Below are 23,100 nucleotides of genomic sequence, written 5' to 3'. Positions count from 1 at the left end.
CACCTGAATGTCAATTAATAACAATGTAGGATACTGAGGAATTAAGTTTTTTGCTTAAGTTTATTTTTATTTTGCCTTAAAATCACAGCTTAAAATAGTTTCTGAAGATATTTATTTGGTCATCAATTTAATTCAAACTTGTAACTGACTTTTTATCATCCAAATAAGTATTAAGAATAAATAAATTATGGAGTCCGTGTGATTTTAAAAATAATTTTATCCCACTTTAGTTCTATTAAAATGAAATTTGTATAAGGATACTTACCTATATCAAAAGTTTTATATTATGGCTTTTTAATATTTAACTGAGTTTCATTGCAAGGTTTAATTTAAGTGAAGCAAGAAGTGAAGAAAATGAGTTTGCGTCACATTCACGCTTAGCATTCACGATTCACGTTATTTTCGAGCCAACGCCATGTATTTTTAATGCTGGCAATACAATTTCGAAGTGTTATTGATTTTTCGTTTGACAATTCACAATTTGCTTCAAAAGGAAAACATCAATGATCGAAGTCGAACATTGTTTCGGCAAATAGTGTTCTCAAATATTTATCTGAAGTGATTTCTTGAATTTGAGTGACTAGATAAGTTATATTTTACAAAATGAGTGAAGTGCGACAGCGTCGTGGGGATGGCGACGGAAACGAAAAAGTGGAGACGGCAGGAGAATCTGACCATGTATTTATTCCGTAATATTTGTGTATAACCAGCATGAGTGAGGAATGTCGAAATTCTAAACTTTTGTTATTTATTAGGTTGACTCGGAGGAAGAAAAGGTTTTAGAGGAGAAATATGTAGATGAAATGGCGAAGAATTTACCACAGGGAACCGATAAAACACCTGAAATTCTAGACTCTGCGCTCTCGGGTCTATCTACGCGGTAATCTTACTTAAATTGTTTTATTATGCCAAACAAAATCATGTTTATTTCATAAATTAATTGATAAAAATCTCGCTACCTGTAGATGTATGTTTGTGTAGTCTTGATGTAGATTTAATATATTTATTTTCTAGTAATTGTAATTGTGTTTAATTTAAATAATTTAATGCAGATGGAGGAACTGGGTAATTCGAGGCATTTTTACTTGGTTGATGATTGGTGGGTTTTGCCTACTCATCTATGGGGGTCCTCTGGCTTTGATGATAACTGTAAGTTCTTTTGAAAATCACTAAATATAAAACCTTCTTGTAGTATTTTATACTAAATAGTTCAACCAAAATAATGTAGCCAAGCATAGAATTATGTAGAAAACAGGTTCTAGATTCATTAACATAATGTGAATTTATTATTATAATACATATATAGTATATACACACATACCTGCATTAAGTATGATTTATACATAACACTTAATGTGATAATGTGTGCTGTTGAATATTATTGGCCAGTACCTGTACTAATTTTATTTAATATTTAAATTAAGTAGATATTAAAGTACAAAATTTGTGTATTTTGAATAACAATATTTTGATTGTTGTTTTCAAATGTTGAATTCTGATGTTATTTACAATATAATAATTGATTATGGTAGAATCTTTAAGTTTAAGAGAATATAGTGAGATTTTCTTATTGATCTATAAAAATAAATACACATGTAAACTATAACACCCTGTAAACTATATTATATGATATGTAATTGTTACATATTTCCTGTTGGTTTCATATAAGGGAATCAAATTACATTGTGGCCTAGGCTCTTAAAAGATTATTTTATTTTGTGGTTAAATCAGGTAATATGTAGTCTTTGCTATAACGATGAAGTAGACTGCCAATTTAAAAAAGACCATAGCCTAAAACTTTATAATGAACTTAAAATATAGTCCATCTTACTTTATACTATTATAGCATTGAGTTAGTACTTATTAAATATGAAGTCAGTAAAAAATAGCCAATAAAAAAATTAATCAACCAAAAACATATTTATAGTACACCACACAGACAAGTACATAATGTTTATGTAAAAATGAAATGAATGAGAACAACAGGGGAAAAAATCACTGAATTCATGTTTATTTACTTAATCAGGTACTCTGTGTGCAAGTGAAATGCTTTGAAGAAATAATCAATATTGGTTATGCTGTGTACCGAGTGCACGGCCTGCCGTGGTTCCGTTCCCTCTCCTGGTACTTTCTGCTGACGTCTAACTACTTCTTCTATGGCGAGAACCTGATCGACTACTTTGGCGTTGTTATTAATAGAACTGTGAGTATTTTTATTGTAATCTATGCTATCCTACTTATATTATAAATTTGCGAAAGTTTGTGAGGATGTGTGTGTGTGTGTGTTTGTTACTCTTTCACGCAAATACTAACCCATTACGATGAAATTTAGCACACATATAAAGGGTAACTTGGATTAACACATAGGATAGGTTTCATCCCGGAAATCCCATGGGAACGGGAACTGGGGGTTTTTCTTTCAAAACGCGGGCAAAGCCGCGGACGGAAAGCTAGTATTACTATAAGGGGATATATTTGATTTTTCATCTGTTTGTTTGCTTCTTTTGATAAATATAAAAAATATTGTTCGAAAAAAAAGAAAAGCTACTTCATGCGGCAGGTTTTGAACCCGCGTCTTTCTGCTCTGTTCTTTAAGAATTACATTTTTTTGCTTTTAAGACGATACACAAAAAAAAATCCACTGCTTGGCGGGCGGAGTCTAATAGCTCGCTATCGCGAACGCGGGTGTGCGCGAAGTCATTCTTGCAAACTCGCCGCGCTGCCGCTGGCCGACTCGGGACAAACATGTATGGAGGCGTCATACAGTTATAATATTGTCATACATTTATTTAATTGTTGATTTATTGGTTTTATTTTCTTGCTTATAAACAAATAATCTTCTTTTTAACAACTACTTAGACATTATTAATAATTATTATCATTTCGTAATGTTTACTTTATTACAAAATAATACAGGTTATAAATAATCTTTAAAATAACAAAAAATATTGTTACTCTGAAAAAATGAAATGGTACTCAATAACGCGGACTACTGAATTGATTTAGATAGAATTTGATGCTAACGTAGATATTACATCATGCCCAGAAATGAAAGGTACTATTTCTGAAAGAAGTTATAAACCCTAATTCTTCTCAGTCAAAGTCAAGAGTGGAAGATATCACTAATACAGTAAAACTGATGCGAAACTTTGGATGTTAATTTGTATATTTTTTTGTTAGTTGTTACTTAATCACGTCAAGACTACATTACCAGTTTTGATAAAATATAGCTAATTGCCTGGATTTACACATAGGATACTTTTTATCCGAACTGAACACTTCTGTTGGAAAAAACAGGATTCACGATATAACCTAATTCCACGCGGGCAAAGCCGCGGTCGGAATGATATTTTTTTAAATAAAAAAATTGTTTAAAAAAAACACAAAATATATTGACGCATGTATTTATTTTTTGCATTCTATTATAATAGGCTATTTGACAAGGTTTTGAAAACTGTCTCAAATTATTAAGATACGTTTATAGAGCACACAAAACACATGTTTCTTAATTTTTTGTAGGTATTCATTGAGAAAATGGAAAATAAAAACATGATATTCAAATATGCCGCCAAAACACAATTTTGAAGAATATGGCGTCTCGCGACCATGGTGACGTCACAGCGGCGTAAACATCAACTTGCTCCTAGTACTTATTGTTCGTTTTTGTTTTAATTATAGTATAATTAAGTTAATCTGTTTAAAAAACAGAAAATGAGTTCTTATAGGTGGTGTGTAGTTCCTGGATGCAGAAATACAACTATTAAAACCCCTGACGTACTATTTATATGTGCTCCAAAAGATATAAAAATGCTTAGAAAGTGGTTGCAGTTAGCTCGCAGAAATCCAAGTGATATTAGATATTGTATCATTTAAAACAGTTTTTTTTTTGTGAAGTCCACTTCGATGTAAGTATGGTGTTGAATACCTAGTAGGCAGTTTATTTTATTTGCAATACATAGTACCTATAAATCGTCTCATTACTTACCTGCTTAAGGTAAGATAATGATATAGTTACATATAAATTGATGATGACGTGTTTGTATTGATATTGAAAATAATCAATACAAACACGTCAATCCTATAAACTGGATGGCTGAAATGAAAAACAAAGGGCATAGCCTAAAAAATGTATACCTACTTCATAATTCTTGTGCAATTGTGATTCCTGTTTGTAGGTACATTAATTAACTAAAAAGGTACCTAATGAATGACGTTTGAAATATTAACTTACGTAGCTTTTTTCACATTTCTCAATTCAGGAGCGTAAAAATCTGGGTTGTTTTTAAAGAACATGCCAATAATTATAGCGTCCACTTAAAGGTAGATTTCTACTGTCTGCTTTTTCGAAATAAGGTTCCATGACAAACAAAAATAACACATAAAGAACAAAACTGATTACAGACACCTTGAATCACAAGAAATAAGTTATACAAGAATCAAAACCAAAAGCGAAATTCAGCAACGACGTGAGTAAACGTTGGGATCACTTGTTATTTACGCCGCTGTGACGTCATGGCAGATGCAGCCAATCATGGATGTTTTCAGTCACGTGGTAATTTTAAAAAATATGATGTTTTTTCTCGACGATTTATAAATAAATAAGTTATTATTCATATCATTTATTAATTTAAATCGCTTCAAAAACCTTATATATATATGGATTACACAAAAAAGTAATTTATTTTTTATACTGTCAAATAGCCTATTGTAATTATTCATTACAAATAATCAAAATAAAATAGCCAGAACAAAGTTAAGCCCTGGTAGGGTAGGTTGGCAGGTACAGCAATGTGAGACGAACACTGGCTTATTTATACCAATAATAATGTATAATAAACATTAAATTAAGTTTACAACAAAAATACATAATATTAGCTAATGTGAAAACGAATCAACCAATCATCCCACAACAATGAAATGTGCACACAAATATTCATCCAAATCGGTTCATGTGATTAGGAGGAGTGACTGCAGCGCCATCTTCCGGGCCCAATTGTGTTTCCAGATCACCCAGGAACTCAATTTAATATACTTACACAAAATTTTTCGAAATGAATACTCACATTACTATGTAAATGTGAATATAAACCTGTTTTAGTACTAAGCAATTTCCCGCACAGGTGTAGTAAGTATAAATGAAATAAATATCAACATCAAATTCTTTATACAACATACTTATCTACCACCTACTAAGAAATGTAATTCTTGAAATTTTTTCGTATTTTTTTAAATATAATACTACTCCAATGAGCTCCTGTTCCATATTACGGCCACCATACTTCCACTAAGTTCACCATGATTTTTTATTTCTTTGCACTTTGTTGCTTTTTGCTAAAAATGGAATCATGCGATAAAACCATTCGAGCGTTGATAACATACATTTTTGACTGAATAAAGGTACTTACGAAGGAGTGGGTTCACATTGTGAACAATCAGTGGGTTTATTTTCCTTCTGGATTCCGGATTTCTGAAAAGATTATCTATGCTATAAATGAAAAAAATCTTACACATTCGTTATGTACTTAAAACAGGGGTACATATCAAACATCGTCTATAATACAATTATCATCAAATTTAAAATAAAACCAACTTACTTCATTAATTTGTTCCAATTGTAAGCATTCTTTTTCCTCCAACCTTTATGTTTCTTCTTCTTATTTTCTTTATTGTCCCCATTTGTCTTATTGTGTTGTCACCCTTTTTTACGATGGCGCGAGCGACACAAGTTCCCCGTGTGACGGCCGTAGCGGGAATCACAGAGCAAGTAATATAGTAAGAGACGGCACTCAGTACTTCGATTTCGAGCTCACGCACACATATGCATGTATTACTTAGGTCAAATCTTATATACCAACCTATGAAAAGTTAACGTCAAACATGACCCACATTGCTGCCAACATTTAAAAGTTGTCGTTGCTAGTGATGTCTCTTTATGAGTGCTAGTATCGATAAAACTTCATATCGATATCGATAAAATTATCGATGCTGGGTAACAGCACTACTAATTCTCATCCTTATTCAAAATTCAAATTAAGGGAAATTAAAAATAAAACACCAACAATGTAGATCAATAAGTTTATTATAATATTAATTATTTAATAACATTATTATATAATATTAAAACACACTATTATCAGCAAAAATCTTGCAAAAATTGATAATTCCATTGGATTTTACTGAATATCTTTATTTAGGCATGTAGGACTTAATTCGGCTTAAATATTATGTGAATACAACTAGATTCACATTTTGTACTTTTCCTTGAAATATTTTGCGGGATTTCTATTAAATCTCGTTCTAAATTTCGATACCAATATATCGTTGCCGTTCGGATCGCCATATTGGAATTGTATATGAAGAAGCCGTTGTTTTCTTTGGACATAAGTAATAATATCTCCTCTCCAATTGATTCTACAGCCAGAACATGACGTATTAGAGACGTTTTCTCATAAATTGTTTTGTAATTATTATGTTTTATCTTCCATATAGAACAGTCATTGGGTACATATTGCAAATATTTAGTCACAAACCACAATAATTATCTACACACAAAGATTTTAACATTGTTTACACAATATAACACTTTTTCTTCTTTTTACACTTTTGGCAGAAATATTACAAATTAAATAGTTCAATGTACTGTACATTAACTGAGTAAATAACAAAATCTACGATATACGAAGAACAAATTTTGTTTAACAACCATCAAAACAATAACATAAAACGCCATTTTGAATTCAAATTTCAAACAACAAATCAACATCAAGACGTTGTCTATGCTTAAGTCTTAACCATTGACAAGAAATCGAAGAAAGAAAGAAACAATTTATTATTGTACTAGCTAAAAATTAAAATGTACAAAAATAAGGTTTAAAAAAAAAGAAGAAATAATAATAAATAAGTAAAACTAAAATATTAAATCTTTTATAATATGATTACATCGGAGAGGCCAACATTAGAAATATTTTTATTTTTTCTAAATGTTGGCAGGCCAGACTTGACCTTAGGTCTTGGAAAAGTACAAAATAATTTGAACTCTATGTCAATTGAATGAAGTTTAAAATTGCTTGATAATGTAAGCCTAACCAAAACGATGTTCTAAGTGTCGACCCACTGGCGGGAATGACTCGTGCAGCGATCGGGGTAGGAAGGTACAGGGCGGCTCTCGCTATATTGGCTGGTCGCGCGCTAATTTCAAGTATTTCTTGTTTATTTCAAAACCATCGCATATTTCAAAATTCTAAATCGGTAGACGTATAGGTTGTATGTTTTATAGTTAATATCCAAAAAGTCGTAACTTTACGTTTGTTATTTTGAAGATGCCAGAGATTAAAAAAAAATAACAATGAGAACTTTGTATTTTTTTTCTATCGAGAAAATATCATGGAATCATGTTTCTAAAACGGTAGACGTATTGTGTTACTATTGAACTTTTTTGTCAAGAATTTTCATCACGACAACTTTAATAATATAAAAATTACGAAGGTTTAAAAAGGGCCGTAAATGTTAGAAAAATTAATTCATCACCTTAAAGCAAGTTTAAAAATGTTTTTCAACATATTTTTAATCTTTCCTTTGTCATAATATAAACAAAGCTACGGTAAAGGAAATAAATGTAGGTACACATATCTACATACTAATCCAATTTTGTAATGTGCCTCATTAATACAATGTTATTCTTGATTCCCGATATTTAATTCATCACTATGTACTAACCTTGTGAACTTTGTTGCACCTACTGTTTTTTTCTTTTGAAATGACTTTTAAATACCTACATTTTATAGAAGCATAAAAAATTATTATTATAGGTTAGTAATAAATTGCTGATAAATTTAGAATGGCACAGTGATGTGCAATAGTGAATAGAAAATAATAGTAATAATTAAACATATTCATTGTAATAATACTTTTGTATTAGAAAATTATGTTAATTTTATATTCATCATTAAAAATTACTGATAATATCTATTGGATTGCGCACTTATATTTATTTTATGAAACTATAATAAAATTCAACGTAAATAAAATTTATTACATTTTTTTCAATTTTTTTGTAAAGTAATAATATCCTAGTAGCTGATGTGGTAATTATTAAGCAAATATAATATAAAATATTATATTTTAAACTATAACTTAGTGGGTGCAAAGTGTTAGGTTTTTAATATCGGCAAAGCGTTTTATTTAAAGGTGTAACTTATAATATTCAGACATTATCTTTATCTCAAATATCAAACGACGAATTTTATAAGAGATAAGCTTTACTTTGACCGATATCATATTCACCTAGTATCACGAAAATTCTTGATAATTGTGTGCAGTCATTTTGTCTGTATGTTATCGTTTTACTTGTTAAATCATATTAAAAATACTTAAATAGGAGAATGGTTGCAATTTTTGATTTAAATAATTGTTTATTTCAATAATATAATTACTCGACTCATTCTAAACACACTATGTAAAATTATTTTTGTGTAAACTGGCGTAGAGCATTCTTTCGTCGTACATAGTGCGTTCGAAAAGATTCTATGCAATGTTCTAATACTGAAAAACACTGAATACCAGTTTTCGTTTACACTAAAAGATCACGAAAGAATGCATCTGCTCTAGCTCTATGTTCGTCTATGTCTAAATTCACCGTAAGAAAAACAAATCCGTAATACAATCCATTTAAATGACATAAAAAAAAAACAATATTCAATATTACATAATTGTATTTACCTTTAAAACACATCTAGATTAATTTATCATCACTAATTAGTATCGAACCACTTTGCAAAGGTCAACAAAATTTTTAGGTCACTCACATTTGTTTGCTTTAATACGATAAAATATAATATCATTAGTTTTATATCGATTTAATAATGCTGAAGTACCACTTTATATTTCGCTACCTGCTCATTTACGTAATGGATTTTCGTAATTATATTAGTTCTGATATACCTACTTATATTATATAGACCGTACATAAAGCTACGTAAACTTTGTGTCTGATATTTTAATGTCACTAACTGTACTGTATGAAAGTGACTCATGCTACTTGGAAAATTATTTTTATCGGCTTATTCTTGTTAAGCTGCTTTAATAAAAAATCTATCGCTTCACATAAATCTAATCTAAAGAAATGGGTCAGCTGAGAACGCGTAGAGTACTTACGCGATCGATTTTGACGCCCAAGTGACAAGATTAAGCACTACAAACAAGTTATCTCATTGAACTCGATTTGGAAATTTTGCGGGATTGAGAAACGTAACTTTCAGTTTAATTATTTTTAAATACGGTAGTTACATGACTTACATGGCCCTTAGAGCGTATACGCACTATGCGGGTAGCCGCATTGCGGGTAGCCGTCCGGCTGACCGCAAGCACAATTATGTACGAAATATTCATTTCTATGCGCACTGCGATGCGGCTACCGCAGACCGCACAGTGCGCATAGAAATGAATATTACGTACATAATTGTGCTTGCGGTCAGCCGGACCGGACGGCTACCCGCATAATGCGTATACGCTCTAAGAGGCCTTAAGTATGACATCATAGCTACTTTTTATCGATATTGGCTATCGCCGACTTATATTTTTAATATTGAATAATCGATTATAAAATCTTTATTTAACTTTGACCAAGAAGTTTCAAATGCTAAATTATATGTTCGAAAGAAACCTGATACTATTAATGGGTCATTGTCAAATTTTGCGCAGGTAAACTTGTCCCTCAAAACTTTTTTACTTCTATACCATTAAAAAGTTAACTGTCACTCAAAACTTTCAGCAAATACAAACTTAATCGCATTACTAATAATATATTAATAAAAGAAAGGCCTATTTTTAATTTTTAATTTTATTTTTTAAAGTAACATTGTGGTTTTTTCTGGTAACAGAAGGGTTTTCCATACAAATTTGACCTGTCCCAAGTAGCACTTCGTTACAGAAATTATAAAATAACTACAATTTCCAATATACCAACCCACATCAATTAAAATATTACTATAAACAGAATATTGTTAATATTTCTAAGAGTAGATTTTAAAACCGATCAGTGCTAAAATTTATTTTATAAAAATTTTTTTTACTTTGTCCCACGTAGTGTTTAGAATCGTGTGCTCTACTATGTTACTAAATAAATAATTACTCAAAATAGAGGTGGCGCTGTTTTCGACTTTCTATTAGCTTGAGCAAGGTTTCTGCAGCCATTGTGGTCGTTCGTTAGGTCGGGGGGAGGGGTACATTGAATTTCAGTCGACCGCATGGCGTTGAACGTGCCGCGTGTTTTTATTCCGCATCAACATTGTTACCTCCCTATTAACGTAAGTTAAACCGTTTTTTTCTATTATTTTACGTTCAATTTGTTGTTTAAGGGGTAATTATGCTCAATTTGAAATAAAAAAATAACTAAATGCATTATTCTATGATTTATGTCTTTTAGCATGTAAAATTTACAACTCTGTTATCATCATTCTGTTACTTAGCTCATGGTAACAGAGTTGAGTAAGCATGTATTTTTTAACTTTTGTTTGAAATTTTATATTTGTAATATTTTTTTTTCTTAATAATCGGTTTCCTAAAGTAATTTTGAGTTGTTATATGTAAATAAATCATATATAATTAAATGTAACCTTGAAGATATTGTTACAGGATATTCTGCCGTTATTAACGCCCTTAAAATGCTTCTCACACTAGCTGAACAGCAAGCAAGTTAAGAGAAACATATCGCAGTTATTTACAGATTATATAAAATTGAAGTAACAATTACAAACAGTTAACAAGAGATACGAGACGTATTAAAAACAATGCAACAGAGAAAAACGAAAAAAGTCTAAAAATAAGTAGGGCAATCCAGTAAATCCAGTAAAAACTATTAAAAAACGCCATGAAAAAGTTAAGAATCGGAAGGAAAAGTATGCTATTGATAAAATATTTGACAAGAAGGCCGTTAAATTCTCTAGGCAGGAAATACAAATTATAAAAGAGTGTCTTGCTGTGGATCAAAGTTTCATATGAAAAAAATCAGCCCACATGTAAGAAAAATGTTTTAAAAACCAAAATCAATCTTTTCGAACGTGAAAACATATCAAGAGTATGCAATTTATTCACTTATAGTACAAAAAGAACAACTAAGTTACTGTGTTACAACTCTGTTATTTTCGTGTCCCGAAGATTAAAGAACATATTTACGAAATTTAGAAAAAGCTATTCAATTTAATACTGCTATATTACAATAGGTTAATTTGCCAGTTAATGAAGCGGTTATATGTTGTAATTAGCTTTTAATTTATAGATATTTCATGGAGTTGTGTAGAATTTAAGGTTTGTTATTATTCATAAAGTAACAGAGTTGACTAAAACTTTAAATGAATTACTGTAAAACTTAAAAAAAGCTTGTACTTCTAATGGTGATTATAAGATATAAGACTGTAATTAATATAAAAGCCAAAATATGTGCGACTGGCTTATTTAATTTTATGATAAAAGGTAAAGTATAATGATAACAGAGTTGTATTTTTTCACCACCCTGACGCACTAAATCTGAAATAAATCTTAAATTATTAGCTAAACATCGCGGCCAACTTTAATAAACCCTACTTCAGTTGTTTTAACAGGCACAGGCATAAAGAAAAGTTCAATTTTAGAATATTTTCTTTTTCACATTTTTGAAATCTGCAGTTACGTTTACCTGCGCAAAATTTGACAATGACCCTAATAACACATAATTACTATCAAAGTGTACATAAACTCAACTCGTAGACATTACATAATATACCTATGTTATATTATCGCAAAATAATAAAAATTACATTTCAAGTTCTAGTTTGCTATAAATAACGTGCAATAAGTTGATTTGTTACAATTTACTTAGTCATTATGCCCCTATTATTATCCCATTAACCAGCATATAGGATAACGGAATATTATCTTGTTTGTGTGACATAATTAAATTCATTAACTACTGGAAAAATGTTTTACAAAACAATTAATGTTATTTTACCGATACTGATATAAAGTTTACTTATGTAAATGTTGTGCGTAGATATTTGTCAACATATTGGTTTTGTGATAATAAATTACGTTTGTAAGATGTCTTAGCTTTTTTAATCACATTTTAGTCGGATCTTATGGCTTTGTGTCCCTTTGGATGAAATACATTGTTACGTAAAAACCCATAATAGCATCAAATTGTATCTGAAAATATTGCCTAACTTTGCATCCATAGATAAGAAATAACAAGAGCTATAAAAATAGGTAACATATAAAATAAACTTGACCTATTTGTTTTTTTCCATTCCAATAGCACGATCATAATGTTTTTTAGTTTACTTCATTCAATAAACACGGAAAGGATTTTAAGTACAGATATTAACCACTTGAGATACTTACGTTATCTTATCAATACTCTCCCTGTAATAACAGTGAAATGTTAGTTGGGGCGGCACAAGGTTCACATCTGCGTCCACTACTATATGTTTTGTGTAACATTGAAAATCGAATGAAAATCCATTGTTACAGGATTACCTCCGTTTTCTGGTCACCTACCATCGCTTTATCTCCTTCAGCTTGTACTGTGTTGGCTTCGTATGGTTCGTTCTGTCGCTTGTGAAGCGATACTATATGAGACAATTTTCTCTCTTCGCCTGGACTCATGTTGCGTTGCTGATCGTCGTGACTCAAAGTTACCTCATCATACAGAATATATTCGAAGGTGAGTGCAGTTTATTACTCATGGATTTGTGTATGATTATTATTTTTAAATAGTTACGCGGTTATCGTCACATTATCGTCAATAATCTTGATTTGAATGACTTGACAAAATAATTTTTAAGTAAATGTTTCCCTTTTTGTTTTCGTTTACTCTTATTTTCAAAGAAACTGTTTTATTAAGTTTTTCAATAAGTATTTTTACTTGCTTACAAGTAAAATTTCCTTGTAATTATGACTATAATTTAATGTAAAATTTTAATTAACTTTTAATTGCATCTGATACGGGTTCTTTTCATGTCAAAACAATAACACAGTCCCTGAAATGTATGACAATGTTCATAGTTCATACAAAGTGTTTCGATCGACTTTGATAATATCTAACGAACCCAGTTACGTCGCAGCGCAAATGACATGGGCGGGAAGCCTTTGTCCTATAAACTGGGCCAATGAACATTATGTTCTATATTGGAATACAACAAAGGAAACATGAATAAAGAAAAGGTTATTGAGAATTTACTTGTTTAAGAATTTTTAGCAGTTATTTTTAATTTCGACGTAATATTGCTATGTGTTTAATAGGTGTGCCAAACATATGAACAGAATTGATATGAGCATTTTGACGTCATTATTAACATCTATTATCTAAATACTATCCTAATTACCTATGTGAATAATCTCATTGATGATAAAGTAACAGTATTCACAACGACACGCTATTTTTAGTCTAATGTGATTATAACTTATCCTATTACTGTTCGCGCCTTTGAAATCCTCTTTTGTTTACATTACACGAATAAATGAAACGAAAAATCGCACGTGACGTTGGCAATATGGGCGGAAGGTGTTCGCCTTGACCTATGAACGATATTCTATAATAAGCTCTGGAAATATTGCTAAGACAGTTATAAATTCATCAAATTATAATCCCTAGTTTATCAAAGCGAAGGATTTACGAAGATTTTCTTAACATTGGTTTGGATGATTGATTTTGCATTTTGAAGTAAGTTGTATCAATCATACAGATTGAGCCAGACTGACTTTTATTTTGGTAATTGGTATCCCTCCTGAGTATAGAACCTAAATCCGTCTATTTATGTTTTGCTATTTGTCTTACTCACACACAGATGACTCCAGATAATATAACAGGAAAAAAACATTCAAAAATGAAATCGAAAAGGCACAAATACAGTAACAATCATCGATTTTTTTCATTTCAAATGGTCTTTTTTGACGGTATAGTAACTATTTGGGTGTAAACATTAAAGCCCAAATTGTTTTGAAGCTTGAACGTAACATACTTAAATAGTTATTGCGTTTTATCTGAATTTTGAATAGAGGAAGTCAGTCCATTAATCCTTTAACGGTTTTATTAATGGTTCCTTAATTAGCCTTTTCTTCATTATAAATTTATAATAAAGGATTTGTTAATACTTTTTTGTATAATTAACACCTAGTAAAGGAAACATTTTATGTTAATCATATCGCTTATGCATTACTGAATTAAGCTTTATGACGAAGTTATAAGTGTCATAGTTTTTTATTTTCCATTGCAATGAACATTCCACGTCTTGATTTAATTAACGTATAAAAATTAATGTTTCTTTACATTGTATTATCATATATCATAACAGGTTCATTCATGGCTCGTGGTCGCCTTACTCTGTAACAATAGGTTATTATTAGACATTATATTATTATATCGCTCTGGTATTATAGTATGTTCCTCTTTTTATGTATCAATCGTAATAAAAGATTTTCTACTTTATGCTGTGGAAATATGGAATAGTTTTCATTGAACTACATCATATTAAGGTCGCTCAAAATGAAGTGAACTGGAATGTACAGCTGGAGTTTTCAATATTTTGTGAATAGCTTTCGCCTTTGAAGATAATTTTAGCCTTTATTTTAAGACCTTATAACCAATTTTATTTTATTTAATTTAGATTGTTAGATTAAAATTGAGTATTTAATAAGTACATAATTATATCGGACGTGTGTTGCCGCTTGACGTGTAAAGTGACTAATAGATTTTGATTTAATCTAAATAAGTGATAACTTATATATATATATATATATTAAAAAAATATATTGATTGAGTCATAATAATAAACAGTTATAGGCAGAAATGTTTGTTTGAACGCGCCAAATTGGTAATTTTCCAAATTGGACCAGTAGTTCCTGAGATTAGGAACTACTGATCCAATTTGGAAAATTATTTCGGTGTTAGATAGTCCATTTATCGAGGAAGGCTATATAATATCATCACGCTCTTTTGACTAGAGTTTAATTTGCTCAGATACCTATTTATAAATAATAATGATTATAATTATAATCTGCTATTTCTATTAGGTGCTATTAGTGTTTATAAATAATAAAACCTTGACAAGAAGTAAGAACACTATCCAAAACATAATATGTAGGTAACTATGTAAGAACTAAGAAATGAGTATTCGATAAAAATAAGACTGCAAATAAATGTGAGTATATATTGCACGCCTCATAAGCGAAGCGTTGAGGTGGGTACTACTGTCACTTCGCGCAAAACATCTGATTTTTCAAACTTAAAATGTCTTTATGTATCATACATTGCACTTGTAAGATAATACATACACACACATATTAAGAAAAAACACTATTTTTAACGTTCATGATATTTTTGATGTCTTTTTTGTTATTTAAACTAGTTAAAAAACAGTTTAAAAAAGTTCTGTCTTGGACGTCCGTGTGTCTGTATGTGCGGATCCTTTTTCTTGTTAACACGATAGCGACCGAAATACTTTACTAATCGAGTATTTTTTTTTCTCTTACGCTTGAGTATGCTCAGGAATAGAACCCTTTCATTTTTCAGGGTCTGATTCGATGTGGTTTAATTGTTATTAAATAAACAAAAATAATAATTAATAAATATTTATTAAAAAAAAATTATGAGGCGTGCACTTTTGGATTTTCCAAATTATTTTTAGTTCTTTATCTCAATTTATTCAAATGAAGTGCAATTACCCAATTACCCGTTCATTTTCCATTTAGGTAATAACTGTAACTCGGTACGAATTATAAGTGCGTCAGTATTCAATATACATATTAGGTATATGTTTCTGTCATAGGTTAGGAATACTTACCGAAAAATTGTTAGGTATATCATAATAAAGTTTTTATTTGTCTGGTGGAATTTAGCAGACTGTATCAGAATTTTGAGTTTTGCTATGTAGGTAGGTATGAATAGCGTACCTAAACGGTTTGATTAATTTCAGTTTTACCGATGCAGGTGTTTTAGATTTAAGTATTTACTTACTACGGTACAATAATTTCAGTTTATAATAAAAATTAAATGATAGGTTCTATTCCATAACTTCATAACATCTGGTTTCCATAACACAAGCGAAAACTTAGTATGGGATCAGATCGTGCCGTGTGTGAAAATTGTCCTGAAATATTTATATTTATTTATTATTGGTAGCATTCAAAAATGTGTATTCTTAAAAACTAGATTTTTGAAATGAAATAACAAAATGAAGCATTTATTACACTAAATAGAAGATACAGAATATAAAGAATAAGAAGAGGTGTTTTACGCATAGTATTGAACTGTTCATTGGCCGGCTTTAATAATCTTATTAACCTCTTGCTTTTTATTCAAACGAAGTGTAGAAATATACACAACAGGTAACTTACATTGTTAACAATCGCGATTGTATTTAAATTGATTTAGTTGCTATACAGTATACAAAACTCAAACATTTATTTATACCATCAGACTTCTTTTAGAAGCACTTTCGAATTTCAATACATATTTAACAATTACCACCGATTCGGAAAGCAGTATCTATGGAGAAGAACAGGCAAGAAACTCCATAGTTGCTCCTTTAAAATCATGTCAATATTACAATTTAATTTTACATAATATGTAACTTATATTTAACTACATAATATATCATAATATGCCAAAGAACTGTCCTGTGGTTCTTACGCGACAACACTCCATGGATTTTCATCTTCCATGTACAACTATACTATATACACGGTTATCGTTAAAGCTATAACATTAATGACTTTCGATAGTATGGTAACACAAATTACTAAAGAAATTGTTACAGATTAAAAACGTATTAAGGTGAAAGATATAGGTACGTAATGTGTCAAATGCCACAAGTAATACAAAACATAAACAGTTCATTGAAAAAAGTATATTTTTTCTTTACAAGTATGAAATATACCAAGTTGTATGTGGTATGTCGTAGGGAAATGGGGATATCAGAGATTTCACGAAATCACCGAAATGTTGAACATTCATATTTCATATTATATTAAGTAATTTAACAAAAGTTACGCCTCACCTTGTATTTAAGAAAAACATAACGAACCATATAATTAATGTAGAATCTAAAAAGTTTATTATCACGGAACCAGTAAAATTATTATGAACATAAAAAAATATTAAGTGTAGCAGTGCGTTTAAAATATGTAATACATTTTATTACCGAGTATGTAATATTTTGTCCTCGATTTCAAATGCATAAGATACTTGCTGTTAGAATATTTTTAATTAAATTTATATATTACAAAAGCGAAGTTATATTATGCTCTTCGATCATCCACCTGTAGCTGTGGTTCCTACAAATTTTAAACAGTGGTAGATATTGTAGAAATTCATTCATTCGTTTGTCATAAATTGACATGCAAATGCACCTTGCATTAAATAAATTTAAAAATAAAAAGTAGGTATAGTTCTTTCTCTATAAACTTGCTAATTTAAAGTAATATTTTTTCATTCCTATTTATCATTAAGTTACAGTTAAACGAAGAGACAGTATTTACTTAATTTAAGATTTATATATAAGGATTTACGCGGAAAAATCTTCAGTAGTTTAAAGTAATGTGTTTCTGTTTAGATTACTAACTAAAATTGTTTAATTTCAGGTCTCATCTGGTTCATAGTGCCAGTGTCTATGATTATTTGCAATGACGTCATGGCGTATATATTCGGCTTCTTCTTCGGCAAGACGCCGTTGATCAAACTCAGCCCTAAGAAGACCTGGGAGGGTTTCATTGGTGGTGGTTTCTCCACTGTTCTATTTGGACTTGTGGTGAGTTTTTTATTGGGTATTGTGTATAAAAAATGTTAAAAATTTGTACCTACTGTTTTTTCGTTATGTCGAGGACTTCTGAAACAGCATTTGGAAATCATGAGAGAGTAATGATTTTAAGAAAACTGTTCTATTATGATCAGATAAGGTAGATAAATTATATGGAACATGAAACTTAATATATATCCAAGGATTTTTCATGCGCACAGGTGACCGCGAGCTGAAACTAATGTACTGTTAATTTGACTTATGGACATGCCATATCTTCAGCTATGTGATTATACAGCTTATTACCTACTCCATAAGAAATATCATAAACATTAATTTAATGTATGGAATATTTTATATTTAGTGTTTTAATAATGTTATGATAAATATTAAAAAAAAATATATTTAAGTAATATTCTAATTTCCAGCTAGCCTACCTGATGTCCCAATACCCGTATTTAGTGTGTCCCATCGAATACTCGGAATCTCTAGGCCGCATGACGATGGACTGCGAACCGTCGACATTATTCCGGTTGCAGGAATACACGCCGCCCCAGTTTCTGTTGCCGCTGGTTAAGATTGTGAGTAATAAAAATTATCAATATAGTTAAAAAATGGCTTTAAAGGGAATATTTGTAAAAAAATGTAATTAGAACTCAAGGTTTTTCGGTACTGTCCGTTTGGAAGTTTCAACTGATAATGTATAGGAAATTAGACTAGTTTGGCTTCAATAATTATAAGTTGGACACATCATACTCAAAAATGTCCGAATCAAAACTCTGTCTACATATCTATTAGGCAGAGTTTTCTAATGAGCGTTACGATAGACTTTGAATATTACTGCAACGAAATAAGATGCTAATTTCAATAAATGCTTTATACAATGCCGCTTAGACATTTTTGACGACTTTAAATATGGGAGTGTGAATCATTTATATTTAAATGTCAATATTTTATTTGCTTGAGTATTTTCTTTAACAGGCAATGTAGTATTTAACAAATTATATTTTGTCTTACAAAAAAATGATAGAATTTAAATTCTTTCTCTCTACATACGATAAGAATATAATTTAAATTCCAGATGGGCCGTGAAAAGATAACCATGTACCCGTTCATGATCCACTCGCTGGCTCTCAGCATATTCTCATCAGTGATCGGACCCTTCGGAGGCTTCTTTGCGTCTGGCTTCAAACGGGCTTTCAAGATCAAGGTATTGTTCTGATTTATTTGTTTTCTATAGAATAAAATCACGTAAACTAAAATAAGTTCAAATAGATAGAAGAACTGCATGGTAGGTTTTGTTTTTTTTTGACGTGACAACGTCTTATAATTCGATAGCCGGCTGCACGCACGAAAAAACATGACTCATGCGGCGTTACCTCGCTATGAGGCGTTCCATGTAAGGCTTGAAGTGCGAGCGAGAGCGCGGAACGAGCGACAAAGAAGCACAATAGGCTGTTGTCACGTTCAACTATCGTCAGTAAACCGACTTTACAGAAAACCAATTTTTTTTTCTATTGTCTATGGCCAATTTTGACAGCTGTTTATATTCGAAGTTTTGTTTATAACCATTATTTTAATGTACAATTTGGACTTCGATAAAACTTCTCTTTACTCCTCTAACAAAATAATAAATTAGTTCACAACGCGAATTAACAACGTTTAACAAACATTCCATAGTATTGATCACATCCAAAACCTAAATAAATATAAAAAAAATAAGTCGATTAATTTATAATATACCGTACAATCCATAATCGTCGCCTTACTCCATGACGTGACGGTATTGCCATGATGCGATCTTGAAATTTTTCCCTTCAAAAATATAATTATTATCTTTTCAGGACTTTGGCGATGTGATTCCCGGTCACGGTGGCATCATGGACCGTTTCGACTGTCAGTTCTTAATGGCCACGTTCGTGAACGTCTACATTACTTCTTTCATTCGTACCGCTACACCCCAGAAACTGCTGCAACAGGTAATTTTATTTTTATTATGTATATTTTTGGTATAAATGTTATTATGATAGGTGTATTTTATCAAAACCTTCGTCTTGAATCACTCCATCTATCTATTAAAAGAAACTGCATCTAAATCCATTGCGTAGTTTAATGCAAATGTAAGCATACATAGGGACAGGCAGACAGTGTTTATCAAAATTCTTTTATAAGTAAATATGTAGTGATAAGAATTAAAAAGCGTAGTGTATTGCCAAGAATAGAAGTAGGATTCATTAGATTAGGATAAAGTGATTTCAAATTATAAGAGAAATTTGAACTGAACTTTAATGCTTCACATAAGAAATCTGTTAGCTGGCACAAAAACAATATTTTACATGATTTTTTATTTTGATATCAAATATTTATTAAATCTACTTGAAGGTTCTTCTTGAACCCTGAATTATTATTAATCAATACCACAATTTAAATTACAGGTATACAACATGAAACCGGAACAACAGTTGCAGTTATTCTACGCGCTGAAGGAGTCGCTCGAGAATCGGAACATTCTGAACGCGATCCCATAAGTAATAATCATTTTGTGGAATATGAGAGAGTAGTTTCACATTTAGTGTGATTTTATTTTTAACCGACTTCAAAAAAGCAGGAATTCGGCTATATTTTTTTGGGTTCATCTTGGAGATTTCGACTGGTCGAACCGATTTTGAGTCTTTTTTTAGTGTGAATATTTATTTAATATTTTGGTTAGTTCAATTCGTGGGCAAGATAGAATGTGTGAAGAAAATTATGGTATACTACCAGTAGAGTAGAGTAGGGAATATGTAGGAAATCGATAAGAATTAAGGTATTTTATTTAGCCAATTGCGTTGTAAAGAAAAATTTACTAAAAAAGTATTTTCTTATTACTGGCCATATTGTTTTCCGGTCATCTTCTATTGCAAAGGTATTTTTTACCTAACTTTAGTTATAATAATTAATAATTATTTTTAAAATGCTCAGTAATTAAATCGAATAAATATTAATTATACAATAGATACAAACGGTTATGTGAAACTACTCTCGAGTTGGACATATCTACTACTGTTTATAAAAACAGCAAATTTTTGATCTAGTCCCCTATTGTGCAATCGTTTACTATCTATAGGCACAAGAAATACTTCATATTTAGAAAAAAGAGCGTGTGTGTCGAGCACACGTGTCAGAAGTGAAACTTCTTTGGCAAAATTCATAGATACCAAAATCGTTGACTTCATGACGCGACCTTGAAATTTTACTGTCAACGCGCCTAAGGAAGTTTCACTTCAAAAACAAGATTTTTAATATAATAACGGTAAACGAAACACAATTTACGTGTATAGATTTTACCTCCATTTTGATCTATACGTCTTAGTATTGCTATAATAGAAAATAAAAATACCATAGACTAAAGATGCTTGCTTGTTCGTAATTGTATTTGTTATCTGTGGAATAGTTTTAGTCTATGTTTAGTTATGGGTGTCCTAGTGGTTGTTAGGAAATTTTCTCGAACTATATTTTATTGAATGTTACATTATTATTAGTAATAAATAATAAAGGTCTCGTTTCTTTTTCGCTCTTTTACGCTTATTTTATTCATTATTTCTGTTTAATATGCTATAATTCTTTATTAATTTTAACAAATTATGTATCGTATCTTGTATACGTGTATAATTTATTGACGCTTATAATAATGCAGTGGCAGTTTAAATTAAATGGAAGTTTTGGAATATTCCTTACCGCGTTATTTGGTATTTTTCCTTAAGAAAAGTTCGACTTTGTATGAAATTTTGACACATTCCAAACTCAAAATTACATAAAGAAAAATTCTTTGGTTGAAATAACGGTATAAATTTGTATACGTTTTCAAATTGGCGCCAATTTTTATCCTAATGTATTATTTTGGATTTAAACAGGGATCTTTGCATTTCTTTCAATGCTGTAGACTGATATCGACTGCTTTTGTGTGCTAAATATTTTTCATTCGATATTTGTACTATTTTTATATAATATCCTATTATTCAAATTGAAAACATGAGTAAAAATGGTGGGTTCTATAAAGAAATCTATCTAAGATTTCTGTATCGCGTCAAAAATAGAAAAATTAATACCACAAATTATTTACGTTTCATAGCAGTACCGAATTTAAAATGCTCAACATTGATTTTTGACGAATTAAAACTAACGTCATATTTTATTTTTAACTAAAAATTAAACGTAAATTAACTCGTGCTTTCAAATTGTTCTCTGTATCTTCCTAAATAAGGTATATTTACGGGTTTATTATATCATATGGTATATTAATTTAATAGTCAAAAAAATCTATACATTTTGATTACCAATTTGTAATAAATCGGAAATTCTGTTAAAAAAGTCTTACTAACATTTTTTGACATAAGATTGGGCAGTATGAATAGTTTTCCTTCGCCCAAGAGACGTTAAAAAATTGACGTGACAAAAATCTCTATGGATTATAATATAGTCTGTTTTTATTAAAAAGTGAACGCAATCAGAATTTAAAAGTATGTAGAAGTTATATTTTCGCAATTTTGTTAAATTATTATTATTTAACAATTTTATCTTGCGTTGCGTTACGATTTTGTTATAAATTTCAATATTTTGTAACTAATTTAATATCCTAATAATTATTTTGTTAAGTTTTGTGATTGATTTAGTGATGTTACGTTAATTACGTTGTTAAGCTTCCGTGCTTTGTTTATTTTTCACAAAATATTATGTACATATTTTATTTCAAAGTAATTGTATCTGAATAAAAACAATGAAACTGCAACAAGTACATCCTCAAAACAAATAAACATATTTTATTTGTTAATCTATAAATATAATAATCGTTTTAAAACATAGTTATGTGAAATTTCTCAAGCCTTGACCTATATTTACCTCCATATGTCTTGTACTATATATAGTACATGATCGGTATTATGTTGTTATACATATAATATTTATTATATTTGTCACCGTCCACATAAAATTATGTGTTAATAATACTCGGTATTGTATTCTAATATTTTTTCAATGTATTTTTAGAGTTTTCAGCACTATTCATTGGTTTGTATGTGAAAGTCAAAATCGTGATTAAAAAAATAATAATTTATCGATTTGATTTTAAAACATATTAAATTTGTTAAAATGAAATAAAAATAAAAAAAGTCGTTCATATAAAAATATCATTGTGAACTCAAAATTAAATAAAAATACTTTAACTTATATGAAACTCTCAATTTAATTTCTTTATATATGTATTATGATAATTTTAGCCAGTATCAAATTAAACACATGAAAAGACCAAAAATACATTGTAATCAACCGGCTTCATTTATCCTTAACTTTTATGCTA

General features: G+C 30.0%; 1 protein-coding gene and 1 long non-coding RNA gene across 2 annotated transcripts; one reads left to right on the top strand and one right to left on the bottom strand.

Annotated features, from left to right (window-relative positions):
• The first annotated feature begins 470 nt into the window (after positions 1–470).
• On the top strand, positions 471–23,100 carry Cds (CDP-diacylglycerol synthase). The gene is made up of 10 exons (XM_089700513.1): positions 471–678; positions 756–880; positions 1,053–1,149; positions 2,027–2,203; positions 12,502–12,694; positions 17,611–17,777; positions 18,194–18,346; positions 18,847–18,975; positions 19,610–19,744; positions 20,201–23,100. The coding sequence occupies exons 1-10, from the start codon at positions 604–606 to the stop codon at positions 20,291–20,293; spliced, it is 1,344 nt and encodes a 447-aa protein (XP_089556639.1). The 5' UTR covers positions 471–603; the 3' UTR covers positions 20,294–23,100.
• LOC149484378 (uncharacterized) lies at positions 4,781–5,743 on the bottom strand. Its single transcript, XR_016316235.1, has 3 exons — positions 5,595–5,743; positions 5,406–5,467; positions 4,781–5,331 (listed from the first exon to the last, which is right to left on the bottom strand). It is a non-coding gene; the product is annotated as an uncharacterized LOC149484378 (long non-coding RNA).

Source organism: Colias philodice, chromosome 11 (assembly GCF_061535455.1).
Source record: "Colias philodice isolate Cphi_HAF_F1 chromosome 11, ilColPhil1 Martin Lab GWU primary, whole genome shotgun sequence".
Classification (NCBI taxonomy): domain Eukaryota; kingdom Metazoa; phylum Arthropoda; class Insecta; order Lepidoptera; family Pieridae; genus Colias; species Colias philodice.
This window is presented reverse-complemented; position numbering and strand designations above follow the sequence as displayed.